General features: G+C 37.8%; 1 protein-coding gene across 1 annotated transcript in view; it reads left to right on the top strand.

The window, feature by feature from the left end:
* Positions 1-17,302, top strand: part of fbn2 (fibrillin 2 (congenital contractural arachnodactyly)) — a 143,189-nt gene extending 125,887 nt beyond the window's left edge. Inside the window, exons 54-65 of the mRNA XM_002931725.4 lie at positions 264-386; positions 498-629; positions 2,063-2,188; positions 4,613-4,819; positions 5,200-5,325; positions 5,739-5,861; positions 6,882-6,998; positions 8,669-8,797; positions 9,671-9,790; positions 12,143-12,374; positions 12,905-13,103; positions 14,341-17,302. Of these exons, the coding sequence (XP_002931771.2) occupies positions 264-386; positions 498-629; positions 2,063-2,188; positions 4,613-4,819; positions 5,200-5,325; positions 5,739-5,861; positions 6,882-6,998; positions 8,669-8,797; positions 9,671-9,790; positions 12,143-12,374; positions 12,905-13,103; positions 14,341-14,709 (2,003 nt within the window). The 3' untranslated portion in view covers positions 14,710-17,302. The remainder of the gene's footprint in view (positions 1-263; positions 387-497; positions 630-2,062; positions 2,189-4,612; positions 4,820-5,199; positions 5,326-5,738; positions 5,862-6,881; positions 6,999-8,668; positions 8,798-9,670; positions 9,791-12,142; positions 12,375-12,904; positions 13,104-14,340) is intronic.
* The last annotated feature ends 1,675 nt before the right edge of the window (positions 17,303-18,977 follow it).

Genomic DNA, 18,977 nt, shown 5'->3' on the forward strand with positions numbered 1-18,977 from the left:
TGTTTGCTTCTCAAATGCTACTATGCTGTAGTTTATAGTCAAGATGGGATAGCTTGGATAGGTGTAAAAAAAAGGCATGTTGATTCTAGTGGTTGTGATGGTTTAGTATATACTCTTAGACATTCACCATAAACAGCAGTTTTAGCCACATTTTAGTATAATCAGCTGAAATATTTTATACACAGTATATGTACCTGTGCAGCTAAAGGATATGGGATAGAATTGGATGTTTAACAAGTGTATGTAATTTTATTATTTCCCAGATATTAATGAATGTATATTGAATCCATTGCTGTGTGCATTCCGTTGTATTAACACTTATGGGGCTTATGAGTGCACGTGCCCAGCAGGATACATTCTAAGGGAGGACCAGAAAATGTGTAAAGGTAAATAATGTCTATTTTAAATAAAGGACTGCTTTTTAACATGTGGAAAGCTGTTTAGCCCAGTATGCCTTTATTTTCTTTTTTTTATATTAATTTTTGTATTTAATTAAGATCTTGATGAATGCATAGAAGGTTTCCATGACTGTGAATCTCGAGGAATGGTTTGCAAAAACTTGATTGGGACATTTATGTGTATTTGCCCACCTGGAATGGTACGAAGACCAGATGGAGAAGGCTGTATGGGTAAGGGCTTCATTTGCTCTAGGGTAAAATCAACTCAGCTTGCTTTTAATCTATAAAAAAGAAAATCTACTGCATTTAATAAAAGAATCACACTAGAAACCCACACTGTCTGTATATAGATTGGCCCATAAATATTTGCTGAGCTAAAACTTCAAATATCTTAGTGCAGCCTCGGATACAGTGAACTCACTAAGATATCTCAGTCTCTAAAAAAATGTTGTATATGTAGCCCATTTTTGTTTGCAGTGCTGCTACTGGGTATTACTTTGGCGCTACAGGAGTTCTGAGCCCCCTCTTACTATGGGGGACAGGTGCTGTACAGTTCAATGGCATGCCCCCACCCAGGGGTGATACTGTGGGACTACAACTCCCAACATAAAGAAAGGTATTTCACCTGAAGAAGGGGTCACCCCCCCGAAAGCTTGTGCTGTTTGTTCATTTCTGCAAATAAATGATTTAAAGGCATTGCCAACACACTGGTGTGCTTCTTCCCCTTTGCAAAGATACTATAACTCCCAACCCTGGGAACAAGATATTGTACGTTACTCCTTGACTGGGACTCCACACAACTCCCAGCACCTTGCCCCTCCCTTAGGGTATTTTCTTACCAGCCAGTAGGTGATCCTTTGTATATGAAGGAGCCAGACACAGGTGGTTATAGTGAACCAGATGAATCTTTATTCAGGGCAGGACCTCTCCAGGAGTGAAATACATTCATCAGGGCACCCTCTCCTTACTTCACCTTAAGAGAACCTCTCTCCTGTTGCGTAACCCACAGTACTCTCGCCAAGTGATCCTATCTAGGTGCTCTCGCTGAGAGACCCTCTCTTAGGGCTCTCCCTGGTACTCATGCCAGGCTGACCCACCACAAGGACTCACCCCGGTACTCACACCTAGGTACCCTCAGATTAGGAATCTCCCTCTAGTGGTGGCTTAATCCACCTACCTAGACACTGTGGGCCCTGATCTCCAGCTGATAGATTGCTGGGGGGTCTTAACCCCTTTATCACTCCTGGAGGGGCAATGTCTGCCCTTGCTAACTTATCTCCCTACATATCACTCCTAGAGCGATCTATTACAGGAACTTACCTTACAGGCCTGTTAGGTACCTCTATCCAGTGGGGGTCCCAGGCAGAAAAACCTCACAGCACATGGCTGCATCCCTTTTTATAACCTTACACACAACCCTGTGGCTGTAACCCGAACTGCAGGGATACTCCCTGTTAACTAGTGACATCCCAGACCACTCAATGTGTCCCATTAACCAGTACCACCCTGGGGCCTGTCCTAGGGGTGTCCATCCTACGGGGCCCATTTTGTCAAACCCCTACATATATATTGTATTTTATTTCATATTTTGTTATAATAAATATGCATTTTTGAAAATATATTCTGGTTAGTTCTGTTTACCACTTTTTAAATTAATTTTGCAGATGAAAATGAATGCCGCACTAAGCCTGGCATCTGTGAAAATGGCCGATGTGTCAATACCATTGGAAGCTACAGATGTGATTGCAATGAAGGATTTCAGTCAACTCCATCTGGAACCGAGTGTCTTGGTAACTATAGTTTCATTTTTATGCAAATCACAAAAGAAAAGATTGCTACTTGGAAGCCACCTAATTTTCAGTTAATGCAACACATAATTGGTGCAAATTTTTCTGAAAACCTGCCCAGTATTTTACTAACTTTGCTAATAAACACCAACACACAGTTAGGTAATGGAATATCCAAACCCTGCCCTCAACTCCACCTCACCCCCAGTATACAACATAATATGCCAGCATCAAAATTATATCTCATTAATCGTAAATAACTCTTGTATCTGAAATAAAGACAAAACCTGCCTGATGTGTATTTCTGTCTCAAAGAGCTTTAGCAAAGGCAAACATGCCCAGTTCTATTCCTCCATTTAAGTCCCAACAGCCGATCTACCTTATGATTTTGGGACAGTACTAATAATTCAAACTAACAGCCATGAAATGAGTTTTAATAGACTGCACATAGGCCTAAGTGACACCCCATCATACACCCAATTTTGCGGTCATAGGCTGGGATAAAATCACAGGGCCATGAGTTGATTTTTTATGGAAAGCCTGTAAACCTGGGTGGGGGCAGTATAAGTTTGTGCCCATCCACTTAATGTGTTAAGTGTTCTGCTTCATAATGCTTAAACTGCAAGTTAGGCCTGTCTTGGCAAAACGACCTGCAGGAAGATTGCTTTCATATCTTTATCATGTAATCATTCTTAGTGCCAAAATACAATCTTTTGTAGATTAAGGTAAAGAGCTGCACAGTTTCCCAATAAAAGCAGTGGCCTAGGTACCTAGAAGAAAAACTCTGAAGAAACTCTGGCAAAGTTTTTGTTTTGTTATTACAAAGCTGAAATTAATTGTGCACCATTTATTAGATGAGGCAGAATGGGCGCATCGACAGCAAGGTGGTAGTGCAGAAGCATTGGGCACAAGTACCTTAATGAATTTCATAAATATGTGTTCTCCATTATATCGGTTGGTACATCCATAAATGACCCATCATGACCCCCACTTTTGTTATTGCCTCTGAGCATTACTATCTTTATTAGCATTACTATCTTTATTAAATTGTCCAAGACATTTTTTTACAGGGTCAAGCAAAAAGTACTACTTTTGTTAAGTAAAGTTATATATATTCATTATGATTTGTATTGGTTTGTTAAGCAGTTCTTTTGCTCATATTGCCTGTGATAAAGTTAATTCCCTAAGAGACAACTGCAATTTTCACATAACAGAACAACTGACAGATAGTGGAATTTAAAAATGAAAAATGGCAAATGATCAGTGAACCCACAGAAGCCATATTTTAGAGATGGCATAGGGATGATGATGTACAAACGTAATTATGAAAATATCTACATGCCAAACTTGTAAAGTAATTCTGTATTAACTAGAATATCTTTAGCTATGTTTTTTTTTCAATGTAAATATGCCTGGAGAAGTTGTATTATATAGGCTTCAGTGTGTTTATGTGTTAATAATATTATTGCTAACACCAAAGCAGATCCCACGGAATAAGTATTATGAGTCCTAGGGCTGTCAGTTCTTAAAACATAAATTTGCTTTGTGATGGTTGATTGTATAGCAGAATGTTTGCTATTTAAGAGCTTTACCCTCATCTGTTCATGGCATGAGGTGGCCGTGCATAGAGGGAGATGCTGGATTAGATCCATAGTGTACATAGGTTACATTTATCAGGTACAGGGTACTATTATGTAATCCATATATATATATAGCAGTCTAACTTGCACCCACCAGCCATGGTACCAGTGGGAAGTCATCAGCTGCCAGGAAGTAGAAGTGACTTTTATTATTTAGCAAAAAGGGAGATATACCATGGTTCAGATTTATTTTCCACATTTATTAACACATTTCTGATTGTCATGTTTCAGTTAGTCAGAAAAGGTTTGTCTCTTATAATTATAAAGCATTATAAATGTGGAGTAAGGATTCAGACTATTTTTTATAAACAAATTGTTAATTATGAAATGCCCTTTATTATTTTAGCAATGGTACCACCTGGCAGTCGTAAATGTGCCCCTATATGGCAATAACTTTGATTCTCCAGTGGGACTAAGGGGCATGTTCACTAAGATTGGAGATAAATATCACCTGTGATGTTGCCCATAGCAACCAATTAGCAATTAGATTTGAACAGTCAAGTACAAGTTAGAAGTCAAAAGCAAATATCTGATTGGTTGCTACAGGCAATATCATTGTTGATATTTATCTCCAGTTTTAGTAAGCACTACCAGTTCTGATTGAGATTTTGGTCCCTGAAAACCCAAACTTTTTGTTAACTATTCTTATATTTTTATTCTTTCCCAACATTCCTGAGTAAAAAGCAATGAAAATTGTTTTATTAATTTACAAGACTTAGTAAATTGACTAACTACTGTGAATTACTTACTGTACACAGATAATTTTTGGTATCCATGTCACTTACAGATACTCGCCAGGGATTTTGCTTTTCTGAAGTGTTACAAACCATGTGTCAGATGTCATCAAGCAGCCGAAACCATGTCACTAAGTCTGAGTGTTGCTGTAATGGAGGAAGAGGCTGGGGCAACCAGTGTGAGATCTGCCCACTTCCAGGCACTGCGCAGTACAAAAAAATGTGCCCACATGGCCCAGGATATACAACCGATGGAAAAGGTATAGCAATATGCAGAGAAGAAGTTCCATGAGAGTGAAGAGAGTATGTGGTTATGAATAGAGCCAAGACAGGACAGTATTATGGAGGTCAACATATTGTGTATGGGAAAGTTAACACATAGACACTATATACTGTTTTCCAATAATGGTCAAAAAATGGTTGTTTAAATTGTAGCTTTTGTGAAAAATCACATTTTCTGCTCCTGTCAGATATGGTCAATTTTGAATTTGAATAATAGCAAGTTGTCTAGTCTACTTTGCATAGTATTTTCTCTTGCAGGTACAGACATAAAGCCACTCTGCCTAATTCTCCATTAATATTAAAACTTGTCTATATGTATGTGCCTGTAAGTAACGATTATTACCATCTTTTTGCACAGATATTGATGAATGCAAAGTGATGCCAAATCTCTGTCGAAATGGCCAATGTATCAACAACATTGGCTCTTATAGGTGTTTCTGCAACCCTGGCTACACAACTGACATTGGGGGCACAGCATGTGTTGGTAAGATAAAGTATCATTATCTTATAGTGCTTTTATAAATAGTCATTGAATACATACAAACACAACAAAATTAATAACAGCTAGCTTGGCTGAAAATCCAGTAGCACAAAGGTATTTAATCGAATAATTCATGTATATTGTTTATCTTTATCTCCTACTCCCATGTAAATTGTACTTATAACAAGATATTTTCAAACTGGTGTTAAAAGAAAGCTCCCCAATTCAGCTGGCCAGTTGTCAGTTGGCTTCTCTAATTTAGACTACATATAAATGAATACTGACTGTGCCTGTTCCACATGTGTGGGAAGGGAGGTTCTTATTTTGTCTTTGAGTTAAGTCAACATTAGAATCCCTTATAGTTATCATTTTATCAAATGTTATTTTAATTCATTTTTTACCAACTTATTTTGCAGATCTCGATGAATGCTCGCAGTCTCCCAAGCCCTGTAACTTCATCTGCAAGAATACAGAAGGCAGCTACCAGTGTTCCTGTCCACGTGGTTATATCTTGCAAGAGGATGGAAAAAGCTGTAAAGGTAATTAGTGTCGCTCATAATTTTGGTTTTGCCACTTGTCTCTATTTTTTAGATTTTAGAAACCTTGATCTGTACTTTTAGGCTTAATCAGAAAATGTATGTATCACTTGACAAAGGGCATGAAAGTGGCCCGAAACATGTGGTGTATGGCATAAAAATAAAAACACTTTTTTTGCAGCAATTTTGCACTTTTGTCTCGTGCTCCCCCCTACATATATTTTCTGATTGAACATTGGCTGAGAGTGCGGCTCTATCGCTGGGGGTTTGATGCATGAGGTCTGGAAGGCTGGGCGCAGAGGACCTATCTAGTCGACTACTTTGAGACTTAATAAGTGTGTACATACTCATACAGCTGACATCTCTGCTTCGTCCTTGCTATGCTATTGACCATTCCTCATTTACTTTTCTTGCAATCAAGCAATACCGCTGGCCATGTAACCCCAATAAATTATATCATGCATGCTGTTCCGTAAATCTGATGGCAAATTAAAGCCTCATCTGCGTTTATTCACTATTAGCCCAACAGTTTATTTCTTTGTGGATCTTATTTAGGTCTTACTGATGAACTAGTTGAAAATCTCATAGATTACCATCGCTTTGGACTCTTGTTCCATCCCCAGTCTGTACACATCTATTATATACAATAAAACCTAACAAAAGTCCCTTTTTAGGGATATGCATCTGTTCTGTTGGACACAGAGATGGTTAATGTTCTATTGCAATAGTTATTTCACATACTTTCAATTGTAGTATGTGAAAAGCACAATCATGCATAGTATTAGTATAGTATTAGTATTATAATTGTATTTCACAAACATATTTTTCACAATATTAGTTGGTGTCTCCGTCACACACAGGATAGAAAATTAGAAACACGTTACTGGCAAATGTCAGTAAAATGTCTGCACAAATTCTAGACAAAAACACATTCAAATGCATATACACCTGTTTGTGGCTGAAATGGAAAGAGAACCCATGTGTTCAAAAAACTGCTGAACTGAAGTCTATTGTTTATTTTAGATCTGGATGAATGTCAAACCAAACAGCATAACTGCCAGTTCCTCTGTGTCAACACCATTGGAGGTTTCACTTGTAAATGTCCCCCGGGTTTTACACAACATCACACTGCTTGCATCGGTGAGAACAATCCCTGAATAACATGTACAATATATAACATCTGTAGAGAAACTGTCTCAATGTAAAAAATTTGCACTGTTTCATTGGGCTTGCTTTGACACTCTAGAAAATCAAACATATTTGATTTTAAAGGCAAATATTTGTCTTTTTAAATGATGTTTAATAAATATACATGTCAATATATTCCCTTGTAAACAACAAAAGACATAAAAAACAAAACCTTTATGGTTTGACAGAAGTGTTAGTGTTTGTAAGAAAAAAAAATGCTTTTAAGGCATTTTTGTTAGCCGGGACAGCTGAAACTTTAATTGGGTACAAGGAGGCCACTAAAGCATACAAGAAAGCAAGCAGACAAGCTAAAATGAAGATGGAAAGGGGTATTGCAGCAAAAAGTAAAACGAATCTAAAAATATTTTTCTAAATATACAAATACAGGTACAGAATCCATTATCTGGAAACCCTTTATCTAGAAAACCCAGAATTACTGGAAGGCCATCTCCTATAGAGCCTATTATGATCAAACATTTCAAAATCTTGATTTCCTTTTTCTCTGTAATTATAAATTAATACTTTGGGGGCAAAACAATCCTACTGCTTTATTTAATGTTTTTAGTAAACTTATAGTATGGAGATCTTGATTAAAAAGAAAGAGAAAGATCCCTTATCCAGAATCCCAAAGTCTCAAGCATTTTGGATAACAGGTCCCATGCTTGTAGTAAAAAAAAACTAAGCAAGAATGAGTGGGATCCTTAGTATTAGTGGGAGGTCAATTGGTTGATGAGAGCAGGGAAAAAGTGGAGATTTTGAAATGTCTTTTGTGTCTGCACAACTGAGAAACCAGTTAACGAAGGCTTCCTTTCTAATATTCCCAGTTCCAGTAATATAAGTATTCGAAAATTGGTGATTCAGGAGGAAATTCAAAAGAGATCAGAACATGTAAAGATAAACAGGGATTTAGGACCAAATACTAAATGAACTAATGAGCTCTGTAATTGCCAAACCTCTTTACCTAATTTTTCAGGATTCATTGACGCCTGGCATGGCGCCAAGAGATTGGCCAACTGCTAATGTGTTACCACTATTCAAACAGCCTGAAAACTATAAGGCTGTTAGTCTGAAATCAGTGGTAGGAAAACTTTTAGAAAGGACAATAAGGGATAAGATACCTAAATACATAGCAATATTGATTAGATTGTTATTCAGCTGTTCTATCTTGAATAGAAAGTATATATATATATATATATATATAGATAGGTAAAGGATGTCGGCACTCTTAGGATTTCCACAAAAAGTCACAAAAAATAAAGCTTCTTTTTTAAATGCAAGTGGTGAATTTTATTTCCACTAAATAAAATTCACCACTTGCATTTAAAAAAGAAGCTTTATTTTTTGTGACTTTTTGTGGAAATCCTAAGAGTGCCGACATCCTTTACCTATCTGAAGATTCTCTAGCTCTGGCACCTAGGTTTATTTTTATTTCATGGTGTGCTTCCCACTCTGGACTGTATATATATATATATAAAGTATATCAGTCTCAGTAATAATAGATGACATACAAAGACCAGAAGACAGGCCTAGCGGAGTCCATGACAATAATTCTGCTTAAAGAGTACATTTCCTAATATTTTCCAAAGTATTAACTATTATATTGTTACTAACCTATCTTTTAGACAACAATGAATGTGGCACACAATCTAACGTGTGTGGACTTAAAGGGGTCTGTCAGAATTCACCTGGCAGTTTTACTTGTGAATGCCAAAGAGGATATTCATTGGATTCGACTGGAATGAATTGTGAAGGTAAATCTTACATGTAAATTCCATTTACTCTGCAAGCAGATATTTTAATATTTTTATGTATTAATGGATGGATTTGTGCTTTGAAAATGCCATTCTAATGTTAGAATGCACCATTTATAACTAAAAGGTGCAAAGCAAATTATAGAGGTTCTTGAAATGGACGCTTGTGCCAAGAACACAGATCTACCATGAACACAGCCATTATAGAGCAAGCAAGTCCCCCTCCATGAAAAGTGACACCCACCATCCAAAAGAGATACAAAAATCAAAGCAACCCCCACATGATCTGGTGCCACAGCAGAGATTCCAGAGACAATTGTGGCTAACTCAGAAGCCAAAGAGCCTTTCTTTCCCTGGCACATATTCAGGCTAGGATTTGATATGTACAGTACATACCTTCACTTTGATTCATTTTGTCATAAATTCTGGGTACTTTTAGCTAAGCTACAAATTGTCTAAAAGGAGAGGACTGGTCTTCCGGTATGAAATGGTGCCCAGTAGGCTGCTGTGATTACTTGGGGTTCCCAGTATCTAAGGATATATTCTATTGTTAAAGGGAAAGCGGTTGTATGTTGGGATCTGTTCCAATTTTTTGTTGATCATTTCAGCTATAGACACCTGCTCTGGGATATAACCTTTCTTTGCAGTATATTATGGCATACTATAATCCTAAAATGTCCCTTTTTAACTATATTTATTTCACTTTATTTACTAGTGGTGTTAATAAATATATTCAGTTTTATAAAGTTTACATATTTTAGATAGCTTAGAGAATAAAATATAAGCAGTTTCTAGGGGGCACTATAATGCAGGCCTTTGTTTGGAAAAGTAATCATATGTTGAATAACATCTTGTGTATTTCTCTTCATGTAGATGTTGATGAGTGTGGTGGGAATCACAGATGTCAACATGGTTGTCAGAATATCGTTGGTGGATACAGGTGCAGCTGTCCCCAAGGCTATATCCAGCATTACCAGTGGAATCAATGTGTTGGTAAGATATTTAAAGACAAATGTAAGAGCTTTTGGCATGCCCAGCTCTCAGTTCCCACTATTATATAAAGACATATAAGAAAAATAAAAATGTTTTTCCATTTAAAACAGTACAGAGCTATTCCCAGAAGGAGGTTTCTTTCAATGTAAAAGTATTTTAGTATATTAATAATCAAGGGCCCAATATAGAATAAATATTGGCAAATGCTGTTGATTACTGAAAATTGATTTGTACTAAATGGGAATTATAATATAGATGTTATATTGATATTAATATTCTCTTGTAAGGTAAAATGTCGTTGCAAGGACATCGGTATTAAATATTTAGGCTGATGGAAAGACATAACTTTTATATCTGAGTTTTGTGTTCTGTTTAATTTCCCAAGTAAGCAGGAAATCACTATTGTGTAAGATGTTAACAGTGTTGTGTCCATGGCAGATGGCTTTCAGTGCAGTCTAATAGCCTTTATGTGACCTTAGTTTCATAGTAAGAGCGCTCGATGAGAGATTAATAAGAGCCGAGCAGTTTGCCTAAAGTGTGGATTACATTTCTTCCTGGCAGCAGCTTCAAAGGCTGAAAACTGTGAATTGTACATGTCTGGAGAGTGGGCTTTTCTTTTTTGTGTTAGCTACAAAAGCATCAATAACAAAGTACAAAAGAACCATGGTGCCCAAAATATTTCCAGACTAGTCAGAGATCTTTAATGTTGTAAGTTCATGTTCCCTAGCAAAGAGGAAATGAATCATCTATTAATTATGCCAGGGCAGCCCAACACAAATCTTCAAAGCACAGAGTACAGGATTTCTGTAATCTATGACTAATTATCATCATGAAGCAATATGCAATTGTGGGACTCCATGCAGGGCATATATATCTGTCAGTATCATGGCTGCTTCAGCATTCTAATGTCACTTGCACTAGTAGATATTGTAACTGGTAATATATATAAGTTACCTTTATAACACAATGGGCCCGATTCACTAAAGTCCGAAATAAGGAGTGCTATTTATAGCATGCGTTAAAAATCTTATCACTTCTTATTTTTCGTTCGATTCACTAAAAGGACACTTGTCATAATTAAGAAGCGATGTTCTTGGCGTTATTTATCTTGCGACGACATATTTTCAAGCAACGTGCTGCGTAATATGTCGTCCGCTGCGTAATATATTGCTTGAAAATATGTCGTCGCAAGATAAATAACGCCAAGAACATCGCTTCTTAATTATGACAAGTGTCCTTTTAGTGAATCGAGCGAAAAATAAGAAGTGATAAGATTTTTAACGCATGCTATAAATAGCACTCCTTATTTCGGACTTTAGTGAATCGGGCCCAATACATGTAGCTTAAACGAGACCTGTCACCCTAAAAAATAATTCCAAATCCTTTCTTATCATGTTAGTTGTGCAAAATAAATCAAACCACTGAACCAAGTAAAGTGTAAAGTGCAATATATTGTGCAGTTAGGTGAATAACCTCCTCCACCAATGCACCTAGTGAGCCAAACTCACCAGATGTAGACAAGTTGTGCAGCGTATATGCAGTAGCTCATGTGAATCTCCCGTTTCTCATCATATAACTCATGGGCATAGGAAATGTATCCGGTGCTCCAACAGCCATACATGGAACAAATATAAATCCGGAATTAGTGTACTAAAATCTTCTTTAAAGGAAAAAATGCCACAAAATTGCTACTTCCAAACTTCCAATGGTACACAGCATATCAGAAACATACTATACTATTTATATATTATTTATGTTATGAGCTTTCTTGTAGTTCTACTACATAATATTTGATGTGTAACAGATATGGAGGTTTTAAAGTGATACTGACATGAAAAAACTACTTTTCAAAATATGAATGTACATAAAAAGCTACCTATAGGTCGTGTTGACAGTTTTTCGCTGACAGGTTTGGTTTTGTAAGTAATTGTTACTTGAAGTCCCTAAACCTGAGTGTTTTGCCAACCTGACTGTCCCTTCTCAGCCTGTCAGTTATAGCTTCTAATGCTAACAGACAAATATGGCCGCCCCCTCATAGAGGAACACAGGGGATCAGACAGGTAATGTAAACGCATCAGTCAAATATTTTTATGGCAATTATAAAGTTCTTGCAAAGACAATGTTATGATAGATGTAAAAAAAAAAGATTTACTTTCTGGTGTCAGTATCTCTTTAATAACAAAATCATTTTGGATTTCATGTATAATTCGAAAATGACTTATTATACAGCTTTTTAAGTCTGGTTTTAAGGTCCCCTTTAAAGCTGCATACTTTATAGAACAGTTGAAGTGCACTATAAATGCTGACATTTTTTATTTTCCCTAACCTGGTATTATTGTGCCTTTTCCCTAGATGAAAATGAATGTGCTTCTCAAAACACATGCGGTTCAGCTTCCTGCTTCAACACATTAGGCAGCTACAAATGTGCTTGTCCAACTGGATTTACCTTCAACCAGTTTTCCTCCGCATGCCATGACGTTGATGAATGCACAAGTTCAAAGAATCCCTGCAATTACGGCTGTTCCAACACAGAAGGAGGTTATCTCTGTGGATGTCCCCCTGGATACTACAGAGTTGGGCAAGGGTAAGCATGATGCACAGATAAAGTAACAGAAGAGAATATGGTGCACACACGGCCTCTAGGTCAACATTTTATTCCGTCAGTGATGGCATATGTTTTGGCAACTTATTTTTAAAAATATAGATTTGCTTTAAAGGACAATGAAAGGTTAATATAACTTAAAAGTAAGACTAAGACCAGATCCCTGCTTGCTTCTCTGAGATATGGTGCTGGCAGCCTACAGCAGTGTGAAGCCTACAGTGACATCACTGAAATATCTCTTCCCTTCCTGTAGGCTGCCAGCGGCAGCCTTCCTATTCTCTGAGCATGTGTGTAACTTGATCCTGTCTCCTGTACTGGCTAGGGGCTTCTGGAACTGTGCAATGGGTGACACTAAACCCCCAAGCCTAAAGATTTTCTAACCTGCATGTAAAAGAGAACTTTTGTAAAAAGTCAGAACTAAAGTCAGAATGAAAATATCTGTATTAATCAGCCTGTGTTTTTTATTTGTTTTTATGGTATGTATGACAGCAGCTGTATTTGTTTGTTTGTAGGCATTGTGTGTCAGGAATAGGCTTTAACAGAGGCCAGTATCTGCCAGTTGGCAAAGAAAATAGTGAGGACAATGCACTGTCCCCAGAAGGTTGTTATGAATGCCAGCTCAATGGCTACACAAAGAAAACTGGAAGAATGAGAAGAAATGCTAAAAATCCCGAACTTGAAAGAGGTGCTAATAATACAGAGCAGGCAATGGTAGGTGGCTCAGATTCATCAAGAATGTTCCATGTTACTGTTGATTCAGTAAGTAGAATAACAGGATAGCAGTTACAATATTCCAGCCGTTTGATAATTTATTTTGAGAGTTTATAATGAAATAATAGTAAATATATAGGGAATAATGTACCCTCAGGAAATTAGAATTCACTGTGGCATTCCTTAACCATAAAAAAGCACAAGGCCAAAGTCCTTTATATCTTACAACAAGGGCTGCATTACTTATTATAATACACAAGTTTCAGTATCTCATTTGACAGAAATCACATCACTAAGCACCAGTTATATCTGATGCCATCACTAAGCTATGTTTATATATATATATATATATGCCCATTTATTAGTTTATGTAAAAAAACAGCAATTTTATGTTTATCCTTAATTATAGAATATATATATTTTACCCACTGAGGAGATACAACAGCTCCACTCCATTCTCATCACATTTGGATGTTTTCTAGTTACTTCTCTAGAATGAACCATCCCCTTGAGCAGATATTAAGCCCCCCCCCCCCCTCCATTTTGACACAAATCTGTATGTACATATATAGACCCATAGTGGACCTTGAAATATGTTTGCCATGTCTCGTCTGGTCTGGTTACTGTCAAGGCTGCCACCTACCCCCAAAACATTACACCTTCCACCAAACATTAGCTTGATATAAACATTTGACAAAACACTATCACCATCCATAGTCCACGAGATACACAGTTTTAGTCTTAACTTTCGGATCTATAAATCTTTGTTATTTAATATATAGTAATATAGTTTATATACATATATATATTCGAGATGCACCAAATCCATTATTTTGGGATTTGGCCAAATATTTGTAAAAGATTTCTTTGAAACCCAAACCCAAAGGGAACCCTATTTGCATATGCAAATTAGGCTAAGGAAGAGGTAAAGTGTCGAATGTTTCCAACTTCCGTGTTCATTTGACAAAAACTCACCTGATTTTAAGAATTTTAATTCACTTCGGCCTGGCACTTGGATTTGGCCAAATCCAAATAATGCTGAAAGAGGCTGAATCCTGAATTTAGTGCATCCCTTATATCTATTTAATATATCATCATGTGGTTTTCAGTGATTAGAAATCTGTCCCTCCCATCTCTAGTGGTTTTTTTCAAAAGGATCATATCAAATCTACTCTATGTTTATCTTTCCACGTGTGTTTCCAAACTTTCCATTATATCCAATCTCTGTTTTGTGCAGAATGGGCAAATAAGCCTGAAGAGCCTAGATATGGATTTGCCACTCAAAATGGTGCTAAACATTTCTCATTTAAACTCAAAGAAGCACATCCTGGAACTTCTGCCAGCCATCCAACCACTCACTAACCATGTACGCTATGTAATTACCCAAGGCAATACCAACATGTTCCGCATAAACCAGAGGGATGGACTAAGCTACCTCCATGCATCACAAAAGATATTGCCAGGAACGTACACACTGGAAATCACTAGCATTCCACTTTATAAGAAAACCGACTTAATTGAACTAGAGCAGAAAAAGGAAGAAAACTACCTCCTTGGAGAACTTGGGGAATCTCTCAATATAAGACTTCAAATAGAGTTGTTTTAAGAGTTAAACTCTGAGCAGACCGATCACATCCATCCCTTATTTATCCACCTCAGCATGTCTTATTTTTTGAAAGCTTTATGGAGGCAGTGACTTCTGTTTAAAGAAACTTAAGTTTTAACATGACCTATGCAAACTCACTTGAAGGAAGGATAAAGTAGAGGTTCCTGTGACAAAATGTTTCTAAAGAAAGATCAGCCATGGATACTGTACACATTGTTACACTTCTACTGAGGCGGCTTGCAGAGGTAGCCTGGGTTACTCCTTAACGAATGAATATGTCACAAAATGTGAATTATTGAGAGATGTCATAGCCACAGCTGTCCGGCTGTTTTAAGAAATGCAACTTCTGGATGACTATGAATAAATTGACTATGTTTTAAGTGTGGGACCTGAGTACAGCATCAGCTGGAGGGCTGTGGTTTGGACACTGCACATTAAGGCCTCTTGCAAACTACAGACTTATGTGACTTCATAATCATTTCTTTAGGCTGGTTCAGTCCAATGAGATCACAATGGCACTTCCACACTATGAGAATTGAATTGATTGCATCTAGGTAAATATAGGGCACTACAGCTTTATTCTAGCAGCCTTATTATCATAATTATAGTAATTGTGATTTGACTTATTCAGCCCAGAGTAGTTGATCCAGGCGTGAGGTCTGTGTGAGAAGGCAGAAGCACAGTATGCAGAACGTAATGGCAAAGGATAACTTAGTTACATTGCTCGGCAATCAAACAATGCCAGTTATGGTTTCCAAGTCTCTGGGACTGTAAAATATAACTTAGGGAACTGGAAAGCCTTGTACTGGAAATGACATTTAATTAGAAAGATGGGAAATCATTTGCTTTAGGTTTCTGGAATCTCTAACTAGGCATGTTATCTCTGTATGGTACGATCAAATCCTACCATAGAAAACCAAGCTAAATATATGGATAGAAACATCCGCACATTGTTTATGTGGTTAGTTAGCTAGACTGCAACTTACTAGAGTATTTTGCTATTGTCCCATATACAATGTAAATGTTTATTTATTTGCTGCAGTAATATATAGAGTACATAGTTAAATATTACAAACAAGGAGGAAGACGTGTTGTGTATTGGGATGTTGTGCTTGAGCCATTTTATACACTTGTGACCAACAAATCTATGGTCCGCACTGATTTGGAAAACAACAAGCAGCATTTTAAAAACAGCTAAATATAATAAATAATGTATACATATATATATATATATATCTTTGAGCATCAGAGGACCACACACTGGCCTTATACTGGGTATTTTCCAGGATTTGACATAAAAATATATGTTTACCTGCTGTAGCAAAATGCAACGAGTGCTTTAAAGTGGAAGAGTTATACAGTAGCGGATGTTTAATAAATCATATATATCTTTCTTAACCCCCATATGAAATAAAAGGCACTAAGTTTGCCCAGGAGTAGCAACCTATAAGATGTTTGCATTCAAACAGGTGACCAGTAAATTCTACCTACTGATTGGCTGCTATGGCTTACTGCACCTGGGCAAACATAGTGCCTTTTATTACATATTCCCATAAATGTCATATAATTATGTCCCCCAGCAAACATGCCTGCCGCAAGCAACTCAAGCATATTATATGGGCACTGCAAAATTCAGAGTTATGCCAGAATTGGTTATTATATCTCTGACACGTCTGCTCAATCCAGCCATTTACAATAAACCAAATGTTTGTGCTTTCAGCCCAGGACGTTTAATACGGCTGAGTTTTTTGCAGGAATAGTCTAATAAAACATATCACATGCAGAAAATGACAGCACCTATTTATGGCAATAATTTATTACACATCCGCTACATTTTGGTGGGTTCTAACTCCCAGGGACAATTCCCTTTATGTACACTTTGTATTCCAGTTTGACTTGTACTGTAAATCCTCTCCCGTGCCATATCCAGGAATGTTTTGTAGGACATGCAATGTGGTGCTTTCCACCTCGGAATTGTTTTCCTTCTTGCTGTTTCTTCACTGAAAGTGATCGCAAATGCATTGTAGGGTTCATTATCATGTACATTGCGCGTTCATTCACCCTGAATACTCTGTGCGCAATTCATTTTCTGTACGCAGGCAATATGTTTTTTATTTTTAGCCATTTATCATTATTAGTTGAATTTAAAAAAAATAATTCCCACAACTTATAATAGGAACGGATAGACCAGTATTTGCATTTTGACAATTGGTGCTTATAACAATATATAAGAAGTGAACACCTTAATTACATTTGAAGACATTTTGGCTAACATATGCCATTCTGGCTGTGGATGATCTACAACTTCCAGCATCTCTGTATATGGCAGAAGTTCCAGGAGGATGCTGGGAGATGTACTATAGCTACAGCATTACTGTAGCATGTTAGCCTTCCACGCAAGTTCATAATGTTGACCTGAGTAGACCAAAGACAGTTGCCTAAAAACATCAATTTCTAATTTTGACACTTTTTAGGGAACAAAAAAAATTTGTTTGACAAATGTTAAAATGTAAAGCCTTTGTGTTTTATATATAGATCAGCGTGTATCAGGTTAACACAAGTTTACTTGCAATAAAACTTATTTTGGGGTAAACTATGTGCTTTCATTTAAAACTAACAATATAACTTAATAATGTAAATTAAACATAAATATTGGCACAGGATTTCTACAGTAAGCTCAAACTATGGAATAAAATGCTTCCGCTAAAGAAGCAGGTGTGATCAGAGTATCCAATGCAATCCAAAGAGAAGTAGGTCCGATCATAGGGTATGAGATGCTAGAGAAGCAGGTCTGACATAGGGTATGAGATCTAAGAGAAGCAGGTCCAGTCGTAGAGTATGAGATGCAAGAGAAGCAGGTCCAATCATAGGGTATGAGATGCAAGAGAAGAAGGTCTGATCATAGGGTATGAGATCTAAGAGAAGCAGGTCCAGTCGTAGAGTATGAGATGCAAGAGAAGCAGGTCCGATCATAGGGTATGAGATGCAAGAGAAGAAGGTCTGATCATAGGGTATGAGATGCAAGAGAAGAAGGTCCGATCATAGGGTATGAGATGCAAGAGAAGCAGGTCCGATCATAGGGTATGGGATGCAAGAGAAACAGGTCTGACATAGGGTATGAGATGCAAGAGAAGCAGGTCTGACATAGGGTATGAGATGCTAGAGAAGCAGGTCTGACATAGGGTATGAGATGCAAGAGAAGCAGAGTATGAGATACAGGGGCAGGCCAAGATGACCAGGCGCCCTAGGCAACCCCGTCGGCCACCTCGCCCCTGCAGCTTCCTCATTCCCCCCCCTTTGGTTCGCGATGTGATGGGATGGATCATTGCCCCCACCGCGTAATGACAAGCAGCGGGGGCAATGACTAAAGAAAGCAGACTAGGGGTAGGCAGGAGAGTCTCTTGCCTGATGCCCCCCAATCGTTACACCCTAGACAGCTGCCTCTTCTGCCTACCCCTAGTTCCGGCCCTGATGAGATGCTGGTCAGATCTAAGAGTATATACAAAAAGTATATAATGCAAAACATAGAGCAGGGATCCCCAACCTTTTGTACTTGTGAGCCACACTCAGATGTTAAAGGTTTTGGTGAGCAACACAAGCATGAACAAAGTTCTTTGGGGATGCCAAATAAGGGCTTTGATTGGTTATTTGGTAGCCCCATGTGACCTGCTAGCCTGCAGGAGGCTCTTCTTGGAGTAAAACCATTGAGTCTTATGGGAGGCTTCCATGGGTACAATATTGTATGTACGTACATCTTACAGAGTAACTTACAGACACAAGTAGGCAAATATAAGCGCTCATAGTGGGTGACACTACAATATAAGTGCCAGTTTCCAGATCAGGTGCTGGGCGAGTGCTCCAAAAGGGAGTCTTTAAGTTTGGTTTTAAAAAGACTGAGGGAGGATTCTCTCCGGAGGAAATCAGGGAGGGCATTCCAAATGTAAGGGGCAGCAAGGCAGAAAGGTTTAAGGCGGGAAACAGCAGTAGTAGTGGGGGGCGCAACCAAACGGTTGCTCTGCGAGGAACGAAGGAGTCGGCCAGGAATGTACGGAGACACAAGAGAAGAGATTTAGTGAGGCGCAGAGGAATGGAGGGCTTTGAAGGTTAAGAGACGGAGTGTGTAAGATAGTCTTTGTTTAATAGGAAGCCACGATAATGACTTTAGCAGGGGAAGGGCCTGAACTCTCCTGGATGAGAGGAGGAGAATTCTGGCAGCAGTATTTAATATAGACTGTAGGGAGGAAAGATGGGAGTTAGGGAGGCCGGTT

The sequence above is a fragment of the Xenopus tropicalis genome, chromosome 1 (assembly GCF_000004195.4).
Source record: "Xenopus tropicalis strain Nigerian chromosome 1, UCB_Xtro_10.0, whole genome shotgun sequence".
Lineage (NCBI taxonomy): Eukaryota > Metazoa > Chordata > Amphibia > Anura > Pipidae > Xenopus > Xenopus tropicalis.